Consider the following 22,726-nt stretch of genomic DNA (forward strand, 5'->3'; position numbering starts at 1 on the left):
TGCCTTTACACAGAGAAGGCCTGCTTTTCCTTAAGCCTATCAAATTGCTTCATTAAAATTTTATGTGGCCGGCTGGGCGCGGTGGCTCATGCCTGTAATCCCAGCACTTTGGGAGGCTGAGGCGGGTGGATCACGAGGTCAGGAGTTCAAGACCAGCCTGACCAACATGGTGAAACACCATCTCTACTAAAAATATAAAAATTAGCTGGGTGTGGTGGTGCACACCTGTTATCCCAGCTACTCAGGAGGCTGAGGCAGGAGAATTGCCTGAACTCGGGAGGTGGAGGTTGCAGTGAGCTGAGATCGTGCCACTGCATTCCAGCCTGGGTGATAGAGACTCCATCTCAAAAAAAAAAAAAAAAGCATATGGCTGAGCTCATGCACAGGCACTTTGAGCACTTTGGGAGGCCTAGGTGGGCAGATCACTTGAGGTCAAGAGTTTGAGACAGCCTGGCCAACGTGGTAAAACCCCATCTCTACTGAAAAAAATAAAATAAAATACAAAAAATTATCTGGGCGTGGTGGGGCACGCCTGTAGACCCAGCTACTTGGGAAGCTGAGGCATGAGAATCACTTGAACCCAAGAGGCAGAGGTTGCAGAGTTTGCAGTGATCCAAGATTGCGCCTCTGCAACATAGCAAAACCCTGTCTGGGCAACAGAGCGAGACTGTCTAAAAAAAAAAAGGCCAGGTGCGGTGGCTCAAGCCTGTAATCCCAGCACTTTGGGAGGCCAAGGCGGGTGGATCACGAGGTCAGGAGATCGAGACCATCCTGGCTAACACGGTGAAACCCCGTCTCTACTCAAAAAAAATACAAAAAATTAGCCGGGCATGGTGGCGGATGCCTGTAGTCCCAGCTACTCTCAAGGCTGAGGCAGCAGAATGGCGTGAACCCGGGAGGCGGAGCTTGCAGTGAGCCGGGATCGTGCCACTGCACTCCAGCCTGGACGACAGAGCGAGACTCTGTCTCAAAAAAAAAAAAAATTCCAGGCATGAGGTCTCATGCATGCCTGACTCAAGCTAGACAAAGCTGAGGACCCAGAGGTGACTCAGTCTGGCTGGTAGGGGAGAGAGGTAGGGAAAGCAGGTCTGAGACACATGGAGGTGTAGGGATTTGGGGAACTCAGGGGAGGGAGGAGCCAGGGAAAGGAAGACCCTCAGGCACTCCTTACTGAGAGGGTCCCCCAAATAAGAACTTCTTGCCCCTGGCACCCTTTCCCGTTGTTTTTGCAGAATTTCTAGACCATTTATGTGTCCTTTGAAGACACACCCTAGGCAGGGTTTATAGGCTCAGCTGTGAGATGTTCTAAGAGTTAGACTTGGCTTCACCCTTCTCAGGTGTAGGACCTTGGGCTGAAAACTTTTCTTCTTCTGGGTTCCAGTTTTCTTATCTACAAAATGAGGTTGAAAATAGTTCAATAGCCTGCCATAGCACAGGCTCTCAATGGGAACTGCCCATCATTATTTTGTCACTATCCTTGACTCCTTCCTACCCTTGCCACCTCCACCCACTTCCAGGCCCTGCTGAGTTAACCTCTCTCTCTTTTTTTTTTTTTTTGAGATGGAGTCTTGCTCTGTTGCCCAGGCTAGAGTGCGGTGGTGCAATCTCAGCTCACTGCAACCTCCGCCTCCTGGGTTCCAGAGATTCTTCTGCCCCAGCCTCCCAAGTAGCTGGGATTACAGGTGCACACCACCACACCCAGCTAATTTTTGTAGTTTTAGTAAAGATGGGGTTTCACCATGTTGGCCAGGCTGGTCTGGAACTCCTGACCCCAAGTAATCCACCTGCCTCAGCCTCCCAAAGTGCTGGGATTACAGGGGCGAGCCACTGTGCCCAGCCAGATTTAACCTATCTTAACCAGGCCACTTTTCTGTTATCACACCCTCTGCCCCATTCAAGGGGCAGCAAAGCATAAATGCAAATTGCCTGGACTGCAGGGCCAGGCTGAGGGATTCAAATCCTGGCTCTGATACTTCCTGGCTGGGATGACCTTCCCCTCCACACTTCATTTTCCTCCTCTGTACGAGGATGATAGTAGCATCTCCTCTTAAAACATTGCTATGGGGATTAAATAAATTAATGCACATAAGGACAGTGCTAGCAATTAATACTGTAATTAATATATAACAATACCCTCACTGGTCTTCTGGCTTCTACTCTGCCTTCTTAAAATCATGGTTCTTGAAAATAGCTGTGGCCCTAGAGGTTGGGCGCGGTGGCTCACACCTGAAATCCCAGCACCATGGGAGGCCGAAGTGGGCGGATCACCTGAGGTCAGGAGTTTGAGACCAGCCTGGCCAACATGGTGAAACTCCATCTTTACCAAAAATACAAAAAAAAAAAAATTAGCCAGGCGTGGTGACGGGCGCCTGTAATCCCAGCTACTCAGGACGCTGAAGCAGGAGAATCACTTGAACCTGGGAGGTGGAGGTTGCAGTGGGCTGATATCTCGCCACTGCACACCAGCTTGGGTGACAGAGCAAGACTCTGTGCAAAAAAAGAAAGGGGTGGGCACAGTGGCTCACCCCTGTAATCCCAGCACTTTGGGAGGCCAAGACGGGTGGATCACGAGGTCAGGAGATCGAGACCAGCCTGGCCATCATGGTGAAACCCTGTCTCTACTAAAAATACAAAAATTAGCTGGGTGTTGTGGTGAACACCTGTAATCCCAGCTACTTGGGAGGCTGAAGCAGGAGAATCGCTTGAACTCGGGAGGCAGAGGTTGCAGTGAGCCAAGATTGCGCCACTGCACTCCAGCCTGGGGGACACAGCGAGATTCCATCTCAAAAAAAAGAGAGAGAGAGAGACCGAAGTGTCACTTCAAACTAATACAATGTGTGGAGCTCATTTAGATCTTAAGTCAAGCAAATCAAGTGTAATAAAAAGATATTTATGAGATATGATGTTTGACATTTAGCTTCAGAATCATTTGGGAAGAGTGGATGGGGGGTAAATCAAACAATACTGGTCATGAGTGAATAATTATTTTAAAAACTTTTTTTTTAAAGATACGGGGTATCACTCTGTTGCGCAGGCTGGAATGCAGTAACACAATCATAGCTCATTGCAGACATGAACTCCTGGGTGAGTCCCCACTCCCTACCCCCGTGAAATAGCTGGGACTACAGGCTGCCATTAAGCCAGACATTTTTTTTTTTTTTTTTTAAGATGGGGAGGTGTCTCACTATGTTGCCTAGGCTGGGATTTTTGTTTGTTTGGGTTTTTGGTTTTTTTGTTTTTTTGAGACGGAGTCTCACTCTGTTGCCCAGGCTGGAGTGCAGTGGCTTGATCTTGGCTCACTGCAACCTCTGCCTCCCAGGTTCAAGCCATCCTCCCACCTCAGCCTCCGGAGTAGCTGAGATTACAAGCGTGTGCCACCATGCCTAACTAATTTTTGTATTTTTAGTAGAGACGGGTTTTCACCATGTTGGCCAGGCTGGTCTCGAACTCCTGACCTCAGGTGATCCGTCCACCTCCGCCTCCCAAAGTGCTGGGATTACAGGCGTGAGCCACCGTGCCTAGCCCCAGTCTGGTTTGGAAATCCTGGGCTCAAGTGATTCACCCGCCTCTGCCTCCCAGAGTGCTGGGATTACAGGCATGAGACAGGGAGCCCGGCCTAGGCACTTTCTATTCTAAACACTTTCCATTGATTATCATATTTAATCCTAAAAACGCTCCATTTTATAGATGAGGAAACAGGCCTAGAAAGAGAGCTAGAAAGGGTCACACGGCTAGAAAGTGGCACAGCCGTATTCCAAACCAGTTACCCAGGCAATCTGGCTCCAGAGTCCAAATAACCCCGCCAAACTCCCAGGGATCGCCAGACCTTGCGGGTTATCGGACTGAGATCCACCCATGCAGAGGACTTTTATGGGCATTTCCTGGTCCTTTCTGCACCAGGCAGGAAGGTGCACCGCCACTGCTCGGGAAGAATGCTAAGCTGCATGCCACCCCAGGCCTGGCACCAAGAGCATGGGCCAGGGCACCTCGGGACCACCCAGGCTTCCGAGGGGGAAGGTAGATGGGGGCGTGGCTGAGAATCTTGAATCACCCAATAGCGAGGTGTGCCAAGGCGCTGTGCAAATAATGTGCCTTTTATTGGGCACTGGCTCTCTATGAGCCCGGAGTCCCGCCCCCGCCCTCTCTCGAAGAACTGGCCAGACTTTTTGCAAACGCCTTGAAGGGTAGAATTAGCTGCGAGCTCTTGAAACTGCCTCCGGAGATGGAACCCAGCGGAATTCTCGAAAAGAAGAGGGACATTAAAAAGACGGGTGCATGCACTGATTTCCAAGCGCAGTTTGTCCATGTTAGTCTTGTACTTGCTTGACTCCAGTCAGCCACCGTAGGCCCCGCCACCGGCGGTGCACTTTCTGTCGATACGGTAGCTTCGCGCTTGCTCACGAACTTGCCTGCCTGGCTGGCGCACCCAGCCCCTCCTTCCATTCCTTCTTCCCCCTCTCTGCAGCCTCTGCCAGCCCGCACTGCGCATGCTTTCTGACGCCTCCTTTGGTCCAGCGTGGGAGGAGGGGATGGAAATGAGGTTGGGCCGAGCAGTTCGCGCGCGCTCCCTTCCCTGCCCTCCCCCGACGACGGACGCGCGCCGGGCGGGGCAGCTCCGCTGGTCCGAGGGCAGTGCAGCAGCGGCGACAGCGGCTGCGGCCGTGGCCGTGGCGGGAGGAGCCGGAAGCCCCGCCCCGGGGGAGGGGCCGTCCTGCAGGTGAGGGGGCAGGGGTTCGGGCGCGGATATTGGCTTGCAGGCTGAATGCCAGAATCACCCCGAGGGAGATCGGTTGTGGTCCGGACGCCTAGATTCTGGAGATTCTGGAGGGACTGTGCATTGGTGCCAGAGCCTCGGGAGGGTGCATCGGTGCCTGAATGTCTGATTCCGAGGGGTGCATTGAATCCTTTACGCTTGGGACTCTGAGGGAAAAGTCCATTAGGGGTCTCTGGACCGCGACGCATGCCAGGTTCCTTCCGTATCTTCCTCCAGGTCCCCCCTCTATCCTCCACGGCCCCATCCAAGCCAGGGATGAAATTTAACGGCAAGAAGGGCGCAGTTGACGCGGCGTCAATGAACTGAGACTAAGTCAAAAGCCGGGTAAAGCTAGGTCTTCGACGTGAAGCCCCGCCCACTGTGCCCATAGGCCCCTCCCCTGGGACGGTGATGAAAGACCTGCCCACTCCGCTCGAAGGCCCCCGCCCCCTGGGTCTAGTTTCAGAACAAGACTTTTTTTGTACAGCCCCGCCCATTCCAGGACTGCAGGGTCTGGTGGGGAAGGTCCCGCCCACTCTGCGCATAGGCCCCGCCGGCTCCGCGCTTAAGACGGCCGCTGAGTTAGTTGTGGAGACCCCGCCCACTCTGCTCAAAGACTCCAACCCTGGGTTTAGATCCGAAGGGACTGCCTCTGGCTTGAATTTGCATAGCCCCGCTCACTGTGCTCTTAGGCTCCGCCTCCCCGCTAAGCCTGCCCTCGCCTTAGCATCCCATACTTGCAGACCTTGCTCCTAAACAGTGTGATCCCTCATTTTAGGCCCTCCAACCCTATCCCCATCAGCCTGGTCATCACCGGCGTCACCCCCGCCCCGCGCCCTGCCCCTAGGTTCCTGTGCCAGCAAGATGCTGGAGCGAGGCGCGGAGTCCGCGGCCGGGGCCACCGATCCTAGTCCCACTGGCAAGGAACCAGTGACCAAAGAAGGTGAGAGTGCCCCGCCTGTGAGTAGGGAGCATTCTCCAGGAATGGGGGCCAAAATAATCACATTCTGGGGGATCTCAGGGTGAAAATTTGAGGGCCCTAGGGTGATGACTATTTGGGATCCCCAAAACTGCCACATTCTGGGAAATCCTCCCATTTGGCTCAGACAGAGCCTCAGTGACCATTTGCTAAGGCTCAGGAAATGAGCCTTACAGAAGGGACGGGTCAGGGATGACATGCGGGATGTCAGGGTGATCACTGGGAAGATACTAGAAACGGATACCTTGGTAGCTTTGAGGAAGCCTTAGTAGCTTTGGGGATCCAGGAAAGTAACCCTTTGGAGTCCCTCAGAATGACGCCTGGGGGGAGGGGGGAGCAGAAACATGCAATTTGGGGAGTCTCAATGTGATGCTTGAGGTGCCCAGGTACACTTGGAGGAGCCCCACGAATATCAAAGTCGTGGCGGAGCCTGGCCTAGGCCCAGGGCGTTGGCTGCTTCCTGGAGCCCACCAGCCCTCCTGTCCCCCAGCTCCCCACCAGGGCCCACCGCAGAAGCCCAGCCAGTCAGCTCCAGGGCCCACCGCGTCCGCGGGCTCGCCTCCCCGGCCTCGCCGGCGGCCCCCGCCCCAGCGCCCGCACCGCTGCCCCGACTGTGACAAGGCCTTCTCGTACCCGTCCAAGCTGGCCACGCACCGCTTAGCACACGGAGGCGCCCGACCCCACCCATGCCCAGACTGCCCCAAGGCCTTCTCCTACCCCTCCAAGCTGGCAGCCCACCGCCTCACGCACAGCGGCGCCCGCCCGCACCCGTGCCCACACTGCCCGAAGTCCTTTGGCCACCGCTCCAAGCTGGCGGCTCACCTCTGGACCCACGCACCCACCCGCCCCTACCCGTGCCCCGACTGCCCCAAGTCCTTCTGCTACCCTTCCAAGCTGGCGGCCCACCGCCACACGCACCACGCCACCGACGCCCGCCCCTATCCTTGCCCGCATTGCCCCAAGGCTTTCTCATTTCCCTCCAAGCTGGCCGCCCATCGCCTATGTCACGACCCCCCAACCGCGCCCGGCAGCCAGGCGACTGCCCGGCACCGATGCTCCAGCTGCGGCCAGGCCTTTGGCCAGAGACGCTTACTGCTCCTTCATCAACGCAGCCACCACCAGGTGGAGCCCAAGGCGGAGAGAGACTGAGCCCTCCCTTGGCTCACTGTCCCCTTCTGCCGCCAGCCCTAGCCAGTAAGAGGTGAGATTTCTAAGACCGACTGTATGAGCTCTCCTCTTCCAGATAGCTGGCAGAGGGCAGGGCAAGGGATTGGCCATTTATACTGGGCTCGAGCTCAGAAGCCCGAGGAACTCTTTGCTCCCCTGCTTTGGGGAGATCTCAAACCATGGACGTGGAGCTGTGGTTTGACAGCGCTGGCTCTGTTTCTCCCCACACACTTACATGGCAAAGGTAAAAAGTCTGCTACTATCGTGGGTTGATGAGGATTGTGGGCAAACAGGCTCTCTTGTTAAAAGTTTAAACTGGTGTCTCCACTTTGGCCATATGACGGTATCTAAGAAATTGAAAATACATACATGCTTGTCTCAGCTCTTCCACTTGTAGGAATTTATTCTATAAACTCATGCATGTGAAAAAAAAGCATAGTGTTAAGGGTGTTCACTGCAGTGCGACTGTTGTGGCCAAAGATTGGAAGCAACTCAAGTGCCCAAGAACAGGGGACCGACTATTGAATTACAGCCATGGAATGGAATAGGTAGCCATAGGAAAAAAGGAAGTGCTATATGTACTGATGTGGAAAAATCTCCGATACACTAGGTGATAAGAGCAAGAACAAAGGGTATATACCACTGACCATTTAAAGACATTCAAAAGCCCAAGCTTCAGGCTGGGTGTGGTGGTTCACGCCTATAATCCCAGCACTTTGGTTAGCTTGAGGCCAGTTCAAGAGCAGTCTGGGCAACATAGCGAGACACCATCTCTACCAAAAAAAAAAAAAAGCTGGCTGTGGTGGCATGTACCTTAGTCCCAGCTACTTGGGAGACTGAGGAAGGTGGATCACTTGAGCTGGCAGGTCAAGGCTGCCATGAGCTGTGATCGTGCCACTGCCTGTGACAGAGCGAGACCCCATCTCAAAAAGAAAAACAAAAAAAGCCCAAGATTCAGACCCATCCCTGACCCACTTCTTACAAGTTGCCAGGCCTTGGACAAGCTTTGTCACTCCTCTGGATTCAGATGCCTTTGTTGTAAAATGGGTGGGTTATAAGGCATTTGTAAGGGGCAAGCAACACCTCAGGCAAAGTCAGTTCCCCTTATGGAGCCTGTTTCTCTCATTATAAAATAAGGATGAACAAGCTAACATTGGAATGTTCTTCATTCCACAAATACTAAGCACCTCCTGTGTGCTGGTCCCTGCATGGGGTGTTGGGGACACAGCACTGAAGACAGACCTTGTCTAGTGAGGAAAGTGAACACTAATTTTAAAAAGCAGCAGCAGACCAGGCAGAGTGGCTAAGGCCTGTAATCCCAGCACTTTGGGAGGCTGAGGCAGGCGGATAACTTGAGGTCAGGAGTTCAAAACCAGCCTGGTCAGCATGGCGAAACTCCATCTCTACTAAAAATACAAAAACTAGCTGGACGTGGTGGCATGCACCTGTAATCCCAGCTACTTGGGAGGCTGAGGTATGAGAATCGCTTGGACACGGGAGGCGGAGGTTGCAGTGAGCCAAGGTTGCACCACTGCACTCCAGCCTGGGCGACAGAGAGCCTGCCTCAAAAAAAAAAAAAAAAAAAAGCAGCAGCAGCCAAGTCATTCATTCATCCATGTGTGTATGTATGTAGAGACAGGGTCTATGTTGCCCAGGCTAGTCTGAACTTCTGGACTCCCACTTTGGCCTCCCAAAGTGCTAGGATTACAGGCATGAGCCACCATGCCCGGCCCCAAGTCCATTTAGAAGAACAAGTAGGAGAGCCTTGGCTCCCCACCCCCCCTCAACCCAGATACAAGAATTATTACAAAGCTGTGCAGTAATGAAATTGGTGGTGGTGGCTTGAAAACGGGCCAGTGGAAGACAATTGAGAGCTCAGAAACAGACCTGTGCTTATGCTGACATATGACAAACTGGACCTGTAGACCTGGGAGTGGCAACCTTTTTCTATAAAGGGCCAAAGAGTACAGATGTCCCCTGACTTAACAATGGTTTGATTTCAGGATTCTCCAACTTTATGATGGGTTCATCCGGATGTAGCATCATTGTAAGTCAAAGGGCATTGGGGTTTGTTTTGTTTTGTTTTGTTTTGTTTTTTAGACAGGGTCTTGCTCTGTTGTCCAGGCTGGAGTGCAGTGGCACAATCGCAGCTCATTGCCCTGAATTCCTGGGCGCAAGCGATCCTCCTACCTCAGCCTCCCAAGTAGCTGGGACTACAGGCAAGCACCACCACACCCGGCTTATTTATTTTTGAGATGGAGTCTTGCTTTGTTGTCCAGGCTGGAATGCAGTGGCATGATCGCCGCTCACTGCAACCTCTGCCTCCCGGGCTCAAGCTTCTCCTACCTCAGCCTCCTGAGTAGCTGGGATTTCAGGTGTGCGCCACCATGCCCAGCTAATTTTTGTATTTTTAGTAGAGATGGGGTTTCACCATGTTGACCAGGCTGGTCTAACTCCTGACCTCAAGTGGTCCACCTGCCTTGGCCTCCCAAAGTGCTGGAATTACAGACGTGAGTCACTGCGCCCAGCCCCCAGCTAAATTTTTTTTTTAAATTTTTTTGTAGAGATGGGGTCTCACTATGTTGCCCAGGCTGGTCTCAATCTCCTAGCCTCAAGTGATCTTCCTGTCTTGGCCTCCCAATGTCCTGGGATTCCAGGCGTGGGCCGCCAAGCCCAGCTGCATCTGTTATATGTTTAAGTTTTGCAGGCCATACAGTGTCTTCCACAACTATTCCACTCTGCCACTGTAGCAGGAAAGCAGCCACACACTTTCAATACATAAATGAATGAGCATGGCTGTGTTCCAATAAACATTTACCAAAACACTAGGTAGGCTGGATTTTGCCTATGGGCTATAGTTTGTTGAGCCTTGACATGGATGAGTGGAGGATGGACAGACTAATCATAAATGAGGCTAAGAGACATGGGGAAAAATTAAGTTGAATCCCCTGGTATGTAGAAGAATGATCCCCCAAAGATATCCACATTTGAATCCCCAGAACCTGTATGTTAGCTTGCATGTAGCAAAAGGGACATTGCAGATGTGATTGAGATGGGTAAGTTATCCTGATTATTCAGATAGGCCCAATATAATCACAAAGGTCCTTATATGGGAAAGAAGGACGCAGAAGACAGAGAGAGGTGATCATGAAAGCAAACATTCGAGTGATGAAAGGCCCCAAGTCAAGGAATTTTGCCTACAAAGGGCAAGGAAATAAATTCCTCCTTAGAGCCTCCAGAAGGATTGCAGCCCTGCTGACACTTGATTTTAGCCCAATAAGGCTGATTTTGGACTACTGACCTCCAGAACTATAATAAAATTAACTTGTGTAGTTTAAAACCACTAAGCTTATGGCAATTTATTACAGCAACAATGGGAAACTACTGCAGATCCCTACCTCACACCATATGCAAAAACAAGTTTCTGGGAGTTTAAGATCTAAATCTGAAGAGAAGAACTCAAAAATATTTACATGGAAATAAGAAGAATTATCTTAGTAACTCCAGAAGTAGAGACAGTATCCTTAAGAGACAAAAGAATGTAAATCATAGATGAAAAGACGGGTAAATGTGACCATAAACGAATGTAAAGTTATGACTAGGATGGATGAGATATAGTATTTTAAGAGTGTGTACCTGGCATATCCTATTATACAGTGGAGGTTAGGAAAGGCCTTGTTGAGGATGTAATGTCTGAACTGAGATCTGAAAGTTGTGGTGGAAGGAGTGAGAGAGTAGAAAGTGTCCATAGATTGGATAAAGAAAATGTGGTACATATACACCACGGAATACTATGCAGCCATAAAATGGAATGAGATCACATCTTTTGCAGGGACATGGATGGAGCTGGAAGCCATTATCCTCAGCAAACTAACGCAGGAACAGAAAATCAAACACTGCATGTTCTCACTTATAAGTTGGAGCTGAATGATGAGAACACATGGACATGGCCAGGCATGGTGCCTCATGCCTGTAATCTCAGCACTTTGGGAGGTGGAGGCGGGCATATCACCTGAGGTCAGTTCAAAACCAGCCTGGCCAACGTGGCAAAACCCCCCTCTACTAAAAATACAAAAATTAGCTGGGCATGGTGGCAAACGCCTGTAATCCCAGCTACTCGGGAGGCTGAGGCACAAGAATCCCTTGAACCCAGGAGGCAGAGGTTGCAGTGAGCCAAGATCATGCCACTGCACTCCAGCCTGGGCGACAGAGTGAGACTCTGCCTCAGAAAAAAAAAAAAAGAACACATCAGGGGAACAACACACACTGGGGCCTGTCAGGGGGTGGGGGTGGGGGGCTAGGAAGAGCATCAGGAAGTATACCTAATGGACGCTGGGGTTAATACTCAGGTGATGGGATGATCTGTGCAGCAAACCACCATGGCATGTATTTACCTTTGAAACAAAACTGCACATCCTGCACATGTACCCCTGAACTTAAAATAAAAGTAGGAGAAAAGAAAGTGTCCAGCCTAAGGTCTAGGACTGAGCAGGCTGCTGAACTGCACTCTACTCAGTAAGGCATTTTGGGGAAGGTTTTGGGAGGGGTAAGGGTTCTACTCTGTCCTCCCAACCCAGCAGTGCTGCTTGTATCCACGTTTATGCAGAGAACTGTCCGGAAGAATTTCTCCAAAGCAACTACACCAGCAGCAAAATTTCAAAGACACATACTCATGTGAGAGGGCGTTGATCTGGTCCAACCTTACTTTTACAGATTGGGGAAATGAGGCCAGGAAAGATGAGATTTATTGGCAACCAAACCACAGGGCAGTACCTGAGTCTAGGTGGATCCTAGGTCTCTTGATAGCCTGACACCCACCCAGCTGTTCCTTGAACACATAATGCTCGCTCCTGCCTCAGGGCCTTTGCACTTGCTTTTCCTCTACCTGGAAGGGCTCTCTCAGATACTCCTTACTTCTCCCAGGTCCCTGAAGAGGGGTAAGTCCTCCAAGAGGCCATCCCCAATCATCCTATCTATAAACTACCAGGACCCTGCCAGTGCTCTGTCACTCACAATGCTCTATTTTCCTTGCTCTCACAGCATTTCCCACTGTCCAAGGTTGCATTGCACGTGCACCATCTCTCTCCCCCTGTACAATGTCAGGCCAATGAGATCGGGGACTACTGTTTTTTTCATACTGTCTTCCCAGTGTCCCCCACATGGTGGCTTTGGTAGGCAGAGTAATGGCCTCCCAAAGATGTTCACATCCCAGCTGGGCACAGTGGCTCATGCCTGTAATCCAGCACTTTGAATGGCTGAGGCGGGGGGGTCACCTGAAGTCAGGAGTTTGAGACCTGCCTGGCCAACATGGCGAAACCCCGTCTCTACTAAAAATACAAAAATTAGCTGGGCATGATGGCAGGCGCCTGGAATCCCAGGTACTCGGGAGGCTAAGGCAGAGAATTGCTTGAACCTGGGAGGCAGAGGTTGCAGTGAGCCAAGAACACGCCACTGTACTCCAGTCTGTGTGATAGAGCAAGACTCCGTCTCAAAAACAAAAAAACAGGGAGATTATCCCAAATGATCTAGGTAGGCTTAATGTAATCACAAAGATCTCTTGTTGCCCAGGCTGAAGTGCAATGGCATGATCTCAGCTCACTGCAACCTCCGCCTCCCGGGTTCAAGCGATTCTCCTGCCTCAGCCTCCCATGTAGCTGGGATTACAGGCATATGCCACCACGTCCGGCTCATTTTGTATTTTTAGTAGAGATGGAGTTTCTCCATGTTGGTCAGGCTGGTCTCAAACTCCCAACCTCAGGTGATCCACCCCCCTCGGCCTCCCAAAGTGCTGGGATTACAGGCGTGAGCCACTGCGCCTGGCCTACAATAACAAAGATCTTTACATGTGGAAGTATGGAACAGAAGAGTCAAGGTCAGGATGATGGGATGTGAGAAGGACTCAACAGGCCATTGCAGGCCTGGAATATAGAAGGTGAATGGAATGTGGGTGGCTTCTAGAAGCTGGAAAAGACAAGAAAACAGATTCTCCCCTCAAGCCTCCAGAAGGAACGCAGCCCTGCCTACCTTGATTTTTAGCCCAAGGATACCCATTTTGGACTTCAGACCTCCAAACCTGTAAGATCATAAATTTCTATTATTTTAAGCCACTGAGTTTGTGATAATTTGTTATAGCAGTAGTACAAAACTAACATGGTGAGTTATCGGTGGGAGTGTGAATGAGCAAACGAATGAGTGAACATGAAATCTAAAGCCACCCTTAGCTGGGCAGTGTGGCTCAACACCTGTAATCCCAGCACTTTAGGAGGCCAAGGCGGGAAGACTGCTTGAGGGCAGAAGTTCGAGGCCAGCCTGGGCAACATAGTGAGAGCCCATCTCTACAAAAAATAGAAAATTTATCAGGTGTGGTGGTACATGCCTATAGTCCCAGCTGCTCAGGAGGCTGAAGCAGGAGGATCGCTTGGGCCCAGGAGGTCGAGGCTGGAGTGAACAATGATTGCACCACTGCACTTCAGCCTGGGCAACAGAGCAAGACCCTGTCTCTAATAATAATAATAATAATAATAATAATAATAATAAACCACCCTCATCTTAACGATGCAAAAACAAAGGTCCAGAAAGAGACAGGAGTGAGACTGGTAGCCCTTGGTTGATGAGGCAAAAGTTGGGAAAGGGCTTGGAATGTCCAATAAAAGGTTACCCAAAGGTCAGATCTCAAACCTACCTCTGACCCTGGCCTCTGTCCTGCTCAAACCCCCTCCCAACCTTCCCACCCTCAGATTAAAGTCCAGGCTTCTCAGCCTGGAGTTCGCAGACCTTCAGGCCAGCCAGCCCTGTCCAAAAGACCTTTCTAGAGTGATGCAAATATTCTCTGTACTGCCTAATACAGTAGCCACTGAGCAATTGAAATGCATGGCCAGTGTGACTATGGAAGTGAAGTTTATATTTCATTTCATTTCATTTTAATTAATTTAAATAGCCACCTGTACCCAGTGGTGATCACACTGGACAGCAGAGCTGCAAGGACTGTGCCTGGCTTTCTAAATCTGCCCCCAAAGCCTCTTTGCCAAAGGCAGCAATGCTCTTCTGCCTGCCTCAGGCTGCTTCCCACCTCCTGGCCCATGCTATGGCCTCTGCCTAGAGCACCATCCCATCCTCTGCCCCGATTCCCTCACAATCACCTCAATTCCCACTTAAATGTGGTGGAGCCTTGAAGGGGGTGCAGGGTTTGGGTAGGTTGCTTAAAATGTCCCTTCCTCCCATTCTACCTCCTAAATTAGGTGATGTAAAACCACGGTGGTGACATTCATTATACAGCTACTTCTGAAAACCCTGGAGGAAAGGCACTATCCCTGGCCTGGGGACGCTGAGGCTTCAGGAGAGAGACAAGCCTCATGGGTACCCAGGCCTCCAGCCACAAAGGGACAGCCAAGATACAGGTGTGGCTCAGAGGGCCAGAAAAAGTTGAGGGGCAGTGCTGAGGGTCAGATTCCCAGTTCCCTGCCTCTTGCCAACACAGGGATAAGGGGCCAAGCAGAAGAGACAAAGAGTTCCTTCTCTACCAGATCTCTGACGGAGGTGCCCAGCATTCTTCCCCAGGTCCCAGGGAGCCTCTTAGAGTTTTGGGAGACTCTTGGATGAGAACCAACTCATCTTTATTAAATGCATCGTGTGTGTGTGTGTGTGTGTGTGTGTGTGTGTGTGTGTGTGTGTGTAGCACATACTTCAGGCCTGCGGCACCACCCCATAGAGCTGGTGAGGAAGTAACTTCTGCTTCTCATTGCAACTGTAGATCCATCGGGGACGAACGAATGCCAGGGAGGGGTTGTCCATCAGGGCCTGCAGGGTGGGGTGGAGTCCATACGGGAATGTGTCATCGAGGGGAGGACAGAGGAGATGCAAAGGTGTGCCCAGGTCTCCCATTCTCTGCCTCTTTGGTACTCACCTCCTCAAAGCTGGGATCCCATTCCTGTGCTGTGATCACAAACTGAACCCGGTCGCTCATATAGTCCTCGAGCTCCCTGGCGGGAGAGAAGAAAAGAGGTAGAAGGCACATCAGGGAATCAGCACTGACGTCCTACTCCCCAGCCACTCTCAATGGCTGTCCCCACACTGTCCCCACCTATGCGCCTCTAGGTTGCCTCTAGGCTCCATTCTTTCATGTATCCATCTTGCCACAGCCACAATGACCAGAGCTCCCACAGTGGCTAATCCTCAGGCTGTCCCTTTCAGAAGCAGGGGTAGGGGTAGGGATCCTCGCCATACAGAAGAGGAAACTGAGGCAAGCAATGCACCCTGGGCTGCCGGCAGTGGGCAAGCTAGCATTCGGATTCCATGACCTGTGCCCACCTGCTGGGCATGGCCCTTCTCCATCCTCCTGATGGTCTTCTTTCCCACACCCCCACCCCTCCCAGCAGGTCCCTGAGCGTTCCCTTGGATCCATCACCCCTTCCCCACCCCAGTCCCTGGAGACTCACCCATTGAAGGCTGTGACATATCGGATGAGTTTCCGCCGCTCGTCCCCAGGGAACTCCCCGTAAAGAAAGAAGTGCTTGCCCTGGAAGAAATCTGCAGGAGAGAAGGGGGCTAAGGTAAGCATGAGGCCCCAGGAGTTCCCAGGCACCAAACAGGAGTGACGAGGCTGACCCAGCCGCTGAGGAGAGGGCTGTCCACATGTGGGCAGGGATTGATGGCAGGCAGTGGACCCTGCCCAGCGGCCCATCAGAGCCTCCTGGGGAGGTAGGTTGGTTGGTTGGTTGGTTTGCTTTAATGGTAGAAGATACAATGACTATTATTGTGATTTGTTTCTGACCGACAGGCTGGAGCCACTTACCTCTCTCTCTCTCTTTTTTTTTTTTTAAGACAAGGACTCACTCTGTCGCCCAGGCTGGAGTGCAGTGGCGTGATCTTACCTCACTGCAACCTCTGCCTCCTGGGCTCAAGTGATTCTCCCATCTCAGCCTCCCCAGTAGCTGGGACTACAGGTGCATGCCACCAAGCCAGACTAATTTTTAAACTTTTTGTAGAGAGACGGGGTATTGACATGTTGCTCAGGCTGGTCTCAAACTCTTGGGCTCAAGCAATCCTCCCACCTCAGCCTCCTGAGTAGCCAGGACTACTGAGTAGCACACCACCACGCTCGGCTAATTTTTAAAATTTTTTGTAAAGGTGGGGGTGGGGGGGGTCTCACTATGTTGCCCAGGCTGGTCTTGAACTCTTGGACTCAAGCAGTCCTCCCACCTCGGCCTCTCAAAGTATGGGGTGAGCCACCGCGCCTGGCCTGCCTGGAGCCACTTAATGAGCTTAGTCCAGGCTGAAAACGTCAGTATCTGCCACTTTTTCACCTTTGCTCTCCTTTCCAACCAGTGCCTTTCTTGTTCTGACCTTTGGGGTGGCTCCTTCTTTCCATTTTAAGGTGACTCTCTAGGCCATCAATTTGCTGATGCCACTTTAGGGGCTTGGGAGAATCAAAGCATCTTCCTGCCCATCACCCACGAGGAACTGGGTGGAAACGGCTCTTCTGGAAGCCCCAGAACCACACCTCTGCACAGCCCGTGACTGTCTTTCCTCTGCTCCCTTCATTCTCGAAGAAGCTCTGCCTCCCTGCCCCTCATCCCACAACTCCCTGCAGAGTTTCCCCATTTCCTTTTGTTCTTATTCTTTTACACTGGAAATGCAAACACACAATGTGTGCAGACAGCATCCACGTCCAGAGTGATGGCTGATGTTAAAGCAGACACTGGTGTGCGCCCACCCAGGGCCTGACAGAGAGCAGTGCCCCTGTCACCTGGTGTGCCCGGCTTCACCCCAGACCAACAGAACGGCACCTGAGCAAGTGAAGCACTAGCATGAGGGTGGGGCCCTCACCCCTGACGTGAAAAAAAGGAGGTCACACCTGGCACATGGCTGCGAGGGGAGTGGTCAGAACAAGAAATCTGGAGGGGAGAAAAAGGCAAGTCACAGAGAGGATGCTGAAAGGAAAGGAACAAGCCTGGCAGAACCTGAAGGTGCTGAGGCAGGGAGTGGGTTGAGGAAGGAGAGGGGAGGCAAGACACGGGGGCAGCAGTGACCCCAGGGCTGGCCAGGGCAAGTCCCAGCTGAGAACTGAGAAGAGAAAATGCCACTTCAGGAGGGATGGGGGGATTTCCCACCTGGGAGCTCAGGGACTGGCAGATCAGGAGGCTCCTGGTGTTCCTCACTGTCCGTGTTCTCATCCGTGGAGCCTGCATACGGGTCTTCCCCATTCTCCTCCTGGCCAGGGGGCAGTCTGTGTTCCTTCTGCTCTGCCACCCTGGGGGTGCCAAGAGGAGTAGAGAGTGAGCATGCAGAGCAGCCTCCCCTACACCCAAGGCCAGGGACACCCCAACCCCCAGCCCCAGCCCTACCTCCTCAGCTCATCCTCTGTGTCCCCAGAATCTTCCGCCCCATTGTCCTGTCCTTCTGCAAGTAGAAGCTCAGTCAATGCAAGGCTGCCTTGTCTCCTGGGAAGACTGGCAGCTCTCCCAGTATGGCACAGACCCAGGCATCTCATGCCCCCGGCCTCAACTGCCCTCCAGATCCAGTCATCTGGGCCCCCAGCCCCTCCTCCCTCTGATCCAGGAGTCCAGGCCCCAGCCCCTCCTCCCTCAGACCCAGGAGCCCAGGTCCCCAGCCCCTCCTCCCTCAGACCCAGGAGTCCAGGACTCAGCCCTTCCTCCCTCAGACACAGGAGTCCAGCCCCCAGCCCCTCCTCCCTCAGACCCAGGAGCCCAGGCCCCCAGCCCCTCCTCCCTCAGACCCAGGAGTCCAGGCCCCCAGCCCCTCATCCCTCAGACCCAGGAGTCCAGGTCCCCAGGCTCTCTTCCCTCAGACTCAGGAGTCCAGGCCCCAGCCCCTCCTCCCTCAGACTCAGGAGCCCAGGCCCCAGGCCCTCCTCCCTCAGACTCAGGAGCCCAGGCCCCAGCCCCTCCTCCCTCAGAGTCTGACCTGACTGTACCCCCTCAATGTCTATATCTTCCTGGAGCACTGGTGAGGCTGCTTTGGTCTCTTCAGGGGTTGGGGGCTTCTGGGGTGAGCTGGGTCCAGCTGCCTGAGTGGGCTTGGTTTTGGTCTGGGGGCGCTAAGGAGGGAGAGTGGGTGGGTGAGGAGGGCAGGAACAGTGTGGGTGTGTTGGGGGGGGTACCTGCAAGAGGCAAGAGTGGGAAGTTTGGGGTGCCACAGCGGACTCATGTCATCCTCCCACTACACCCTCCCCCACTGGACAGGGGGCATCAGACCTTTTGAGGAAGCTTGGGGGCTTCATCTCCGCTGCCACCGCTGTGAGAGGCCTCATCCTCCTCACTGCTGGAACCTGGCCCTGCCATGAGGTACCTAGGGGACAAATCGGGCCTCAGACAAACAGGCCCGAGGGAAGTGGGGAGGGCGTTCAGGAGGCAACAGCCTTGGCATTTACTAAAATACTCACTCTAGTGGGCCTCATGGTCTTGTTCCCAGCCCATTCTCTCCAAGCTCAGGAAGGCCCCAGTGAACCCAGTCAGCCTGGCCACCTGCCCTGCAGACCTGGGTACCCCCTTTCTTCCCCTCCCTCTTTTTTTTTTGAGACAGAGTCCATTCCGTCGCCAGGCTGGAGTGCAGTGGCCTGATCTCGGCTCACTGCAATCTCTGCCTCCAGGTTTGAGCGACTCCCCTGCCTCAGCCTCCCTAGTAGCTGGGATTACAGGTGCACACCACCATGCCCCGCCAACTTTTTGTATTTTAGTAGAGACACGGTTTCACCATGTTGGCCAGGATGGTCTCGATCTCCTGACCTCATGCTCTGCCCCCGTCGGCCTCTGAAAGTGCTGGAATTACAGGCGTTAGCCACCACTCCTGGCTGCTTTTTTTTTTTTTTTTTTTTTTTTTTTTTTTTTTTGAGACAAGATCTCACTCTGTCAGCCAGGATAGAGTGCAGTGGCGTGATCTTGGCTCACTGCAACCTCCACCTCCCAGGGTTCGAGCGAGTCTCCTGCCTCAGCCTCCCCAGTAACTGCGATTACAGGCATGTGCCACCACGCCTAATTTTGTGTTTTTTGTTTTGTTTTGTTTTTTAAGTACATACGAGGTTTCACCACGTTGGCCAGGATGGTCTCGAACTCCTGACCTCGAGTGATCCACCCACCTCAGCCTCCCAAAGTGCTGGGATTACAGGCATGAACCACAGTACCCAGAATTCCCTTCCCTCTTGGGGAAGAAATGTCTCAATTCAGAAAGGAATGAAAAATCAGAACTTTCTCCTTTAAGAATCAAAGGCAGTTTCTCATTAGGAAAATACCCACCATTTAAGGGGAAAATCTCAAAGCAAACACATTTTAAAGACTACAACACTATAATCATGGTTCCTTAAGCCACTAACATTCCAGGAAAAGGATTTTCCTAGCTCTAACAACAGTAGCAGGTTCCCGTCCGGGAGGGAGGTGGGGGGCCAGCCCCCCCCCCGGCCAGTCGCCCCGTCGGGGGTAGGTGGGGGGCCAGCCGCCCCATCCGGGAGGGAGGTGGGGGGTGCCTCCGCCCGGCCGCCGCTCCGTCCGGGAGGTGGGGGGCGCCTCTGCCCGGCCGCCCCTTCTGGGAAGTGAGGAGCCCCTCTGCCTGGCCACCACCCCGTCTGGGAGGTGTACCCAACAGCTCATTGAGAACGGGCCATGATGACGATGGCGGTTTTGTGGAATAGAAAAGGGGGAAAGGTGGGGAAAAGATAGAGAAATCAGATTGTTGCTGTGTCTGTGTAGAAAGAAGTAGACATGGGAGACTTCATTTTGTTCTGTACTAAGAAAAATTCTTCTGCTTTGGGATGCTGTTGATCTATGACCTTACCCTCAACCCTGTGCTCTCTGAAACATGTGCTGTGTCCACTCAGGGTTAAATGGATTAAGGGCGGTGCAAGATGTGCTTTGTTAAACAGATGCTTGAAGGCAGCAAGCTCGTTAAGAGTCATCACCACTCCCTAATCTCAAGTACCCAGGGACACAAACACTGCGGAAGGCCGCAGGGTCCTCTGCCTAGGAAAGCCAGAGACCTTTGTTCACTTGTTTATCTGCTGACCTTCCCTTCACTATTGTCCTATGACCCTGCCAAATCCCCCTCTGCGAGAAACACCCAAGAATGATCAATTAAAAAAAAAAAACACACACACACACAACAGTAGCAGGTTGACACTTACATGGGACTTCCTACATGCCAGGTAGCACGTGACAAATACTGAGTCACTGAATCCTGGGGTAGGTCCTATTTTTGGCCCCATTTTACAGGTGAGGAGACTAAGGCACAGAGAGATTATTTAATCTGCCCTAAGCCACAGGGAAGGTATGCAGACACAAATGAATGTATTAGTTCCATTTTTCTGAGACATACATGTTAAGACCCTTCTGCATTTAATTTGGTTGTTTTCAAGCTGGTGAAATGCTGTTTAGGTAAGTCACACTCATAAAACAGTGCCTACAGGAGATTCAGAGGATTTAAAATGTAGTAGTTCATTAACAGTCAATAGCAGGTTTACTTAACTTTTTCTTCAAAGTGCTCTATTCAAAGATTAAAAAAAAAACTAAATTTGTGCTTATTAGGTATGGAGAGTCATCCTCTTGGGGTCTTCCTTCTATAGTTGAATTTTTATTTTATTTTTATTTTTTGAGACAGAGTCTTGCTCTGTCCCCAGGCTGGAGTGCAGTGGCACTTCAATCCCTTCCTCCCAGGTTCAAGGGATTCTCCTGCCTCGGCCTCTAGAGTAGCTGGGGCTACAGGTGTGCACCACCACGCCCAGCTAATTTTTGTATTTTTTGGTACAGATGGGGTTTTACCATGTTGGCCAGGCTGGTCTCAAACTTCTGATGTCACGTGATCTGCCCACCTTGGCCTCCCAAAGTGCTGGGATTACAGGCGTGAGCCACTGCACTCAGCCAAATTTTTATTTTTGAGATAAGGTCTTGATTTGCCACCTAGACTGGAGTGCAGCGGTGCAATCATGGCTCATTGCAGCCTCAACCTCCTGGGCTCAAGTGATCCTACCACCTCAGCCTCCCAAGTATCTAGGACTACAGGTATGTGCCACCACACCTGGATAATTTTTTTCATGTTTTGTAGGGATGGGGTCTCACCACATTGCCTGCATCATATAGTTATTTTTTTTTAGTTTATAAATGAGTACAAGCCAGAATTTTTAAAAATATAAAATGCTTTGTGAATTCTTTTTGTTAAGACCAGTTGCAAATCCAACACTGTTTGTCTTTTTCCCTTTCTTTCATGCCCTCCTTAAGCTCTCCCAGGCAGATAATAACCCAAATCTGGTTCCTTCTGCCCCAGATATAGCACCAGCCCATCCCCTCTTCTGTTCCTGAGGCCCCAGCCTACTCAGGAGTCCCCACCTGCAGCCTCCCCTTGACACTTCATCCCTCCCAACAGAGCCTGCCCCTGCCCCCATCAAACCTTCTGTGACTCCCCTCTGCTCACAAGAGGAGGCCTCTGGAGCTGGATGGGCTTCAGAATTTTGAATCTTTCAGATTTTAGAGAGGCAAATGGCTGGCGTACAGATTGTTACATAAACTCCCAGGAGGGCCTGGGGGAGCACCCCATGATCAAACCCACTAATATTTCTGCAGTTAAGACCATGACACACTTAAGGGGATTAAAAAAAAAAGTCCGCAAATAGCCTCACATTAGTTCAGGATGACTGCAGCGAAATGAGTTTGTGCTGAACCTAGAAAAGAACTTTCAGCTTCTAGAGATGTTTGGATTCCTGAATAACAGATGAGGGTTCTGTGAAGCTGCATGGAGCCCAGTGTGTAGGCTGGGCTCCGGAAGCCCCTTCTGACCTGAGCCCACCCACCTCACAGCCTCGCTATCCCCCAAGGCTAATAATTTCTCAAATACACCAGGTACAACTAACTTCTGAACACACTCAGGCCATGGAGTAAAATCCAGTCTCCCCTCCAATTCATGCACCTCAGATCTGAGCTAGCCTTTGCTCAGTCCAAAGCCTTCTGTGGTTCCTAATGCCCCAGTCCCATTTTTCCTGCCACTTCTTGCCCCTGTGTAAGCTCAGCCTCACCTACAACTCCAGGCAGACAACAGGCTGACCTGACCTTGTCTCGTCTGCCCAGCATGTTCTCTGCCTCTGTTCAGCCTGAAAAACCTCTCTTGGACCTTGAAGACCCCTCGCTCTCTGCGGGCCACCCTGTGGGGCTTCCACTGCACTGTTACAACAATTCTGATCCCTCATCAAAGTGAGAAGCCTTCAAGGGCAGGGCTCGATGACTGGATCCTCAGCCTTGCACCTTCCAGCCTGGCACCAAGCAGGGGCTTCTGGGACTCATTTTGGTTTTTGGGTTTTTTTTTTTCTTGTTGAGATGGGAGTCTCGCTCTGTCACCCAGGCCAGAGTGCAGTGGCACGATTTTGGCTTCCAGGTTCAAGCGATTCTCCTGCCTCAGCCTTCCGAGTAACTGGGATTACAGGCGTGCGCCACCAAGCCCAGCTAATTTTTGTGTTTTTAGTAGAGATGGGGTTTCACCATGTTGGCCAGGCTGGTCTCGAACTTCTGACCTCAAGTGATCCACCTGCCTCAGCCTCCCAGAGTGCTGGGATTACAGGCGTGAGCCACTGCACCGGGACTCACTTTGAATGAATGAATATGGACCCTAACACTTGTTCTCCCACCCCTGAGTTTTTGCACAAACTGCTCCTCCAGCCTTTTCTGATAAGCAGGCTTCACAGAGCCCTCTGTGACCTCCCAGGCAGGTCCTCCTTCCCTCATCTGGAGTACCCCAGCCCCTGCCCCGCTCCTCTCAGTAGTCTGCTGGCTCTGGGCTGGGACCACCTGTGTTCTCCGCTGGCAGGCCCCAGTCTGACTCCCCTCCAGATTCCT

At 52.0% G+C, this 22,726-nt stretch overlaps 2 protein-coding genes across 7 annotated transcripts in view; one reads left to right on the forward strand and one right to left on the reverse strand.

Moving 5' to 3' along the window:
• The first annotated feature begins 2,810 nt into the window (after positions 1 to 2,810).
• ZNF575 (zinc finger protein 575) lies at positions 2,811 to 7,282 on the forward strand. 4 transcript variants are annotated; one of them, XM_008970841.5, is made up of 4 exons: positions 2,813 to 4,717; positions 4,991 to 5,098; positions 5,601 to 5,696; positions 6,223 to 7,282. In XM_008970841.5, exons 3-4 carry the CDS (start codon positions 5,618 to 5,620, stop codon positions 6,879 to 6,881), a joined length of 738 nt encoding a protein of 245 aa, XP_008969089.1. In that variant the 5' UTR covers positions 2,813 to 4,717; positions 4,991 to 5,098; positions 5,601 to 5,617; the 3' UTR covers positions 6,882 to 7,282. The 4 variants fall into 4 exon arrangements, with proteins under 4 accessions (XP_034802576.1, XP_008969089.1, XP_034802575.1 ...); XM_008970839.5 differs by having other exon boundaries at positions 2,825 to 4,717; positions 5,532 to 5,696; XM_034946685.3 differs by lacking the exon at positions 4,991 to 5,098 and having other exon boundaries at positions 2,811 to 4,717.
• A 7,213-nt stretch (positions 7,283 to 14,495) lies between these two features.
• XRCC1 (X-ray repair cross complementing 1) overlaps positions 14,496 to 22,726 on the reverse strand; it is a 37,157-nt gene continuing 28,926 nt past the window's right edge. For all 3 annotated transcript variants that reach the window (XM_034946675.3, XM_034946677.3, XM_034946676.3), the window contains 7 exons: positions 18,113 to 18,206; positions 17,823 to 17,955; positions 17,243 to 17,297; positions 17,009 to 17,148; positions 15,335 to 15,425; positions 14,803 to 14,878; positions 14,496 to 14,696 (listed from right to left, as the gene is read on the reverse strand). In XM_034946675.3, coding sequence (XP_034802566.2) covers positions 14,583 to 14,696; positions 14,803 to 14,878; positions 15,335 to 15,425; positions 17,009 to 17,148; positions 17,243 to 17,297; positions 17,823 to 17,955; positions 18,113 to 18,206 — 703 coding nt within the window. In that variant the 3' untranslated portion in view covers positions 14,496 to 14,582. The remainder of the gene's footprint in view (positions 14,697 to 14,802; positions 14,879 to 15,334; positions 15,426 to 17,008; positions 17,149 to 17,242; positions 17,298 to 17,822; positions 17,956 to 18,112; positions 18,207 to 22,726) is intronic.

Source organism: Pan paniscus, chromosome 20 (genome assembly GCF_029289425.2).
Source record: "Pan paniscus chromosome 20, NHGRI_mPanPan1-v2.0_pri, whole genome shotgun sequence".
Classification (NCBI taxonomy): Eukaryota; Metazoa; Chordata; class Mammalia; order Primates; family Hominidae; genus Pan; species Pan paniscus.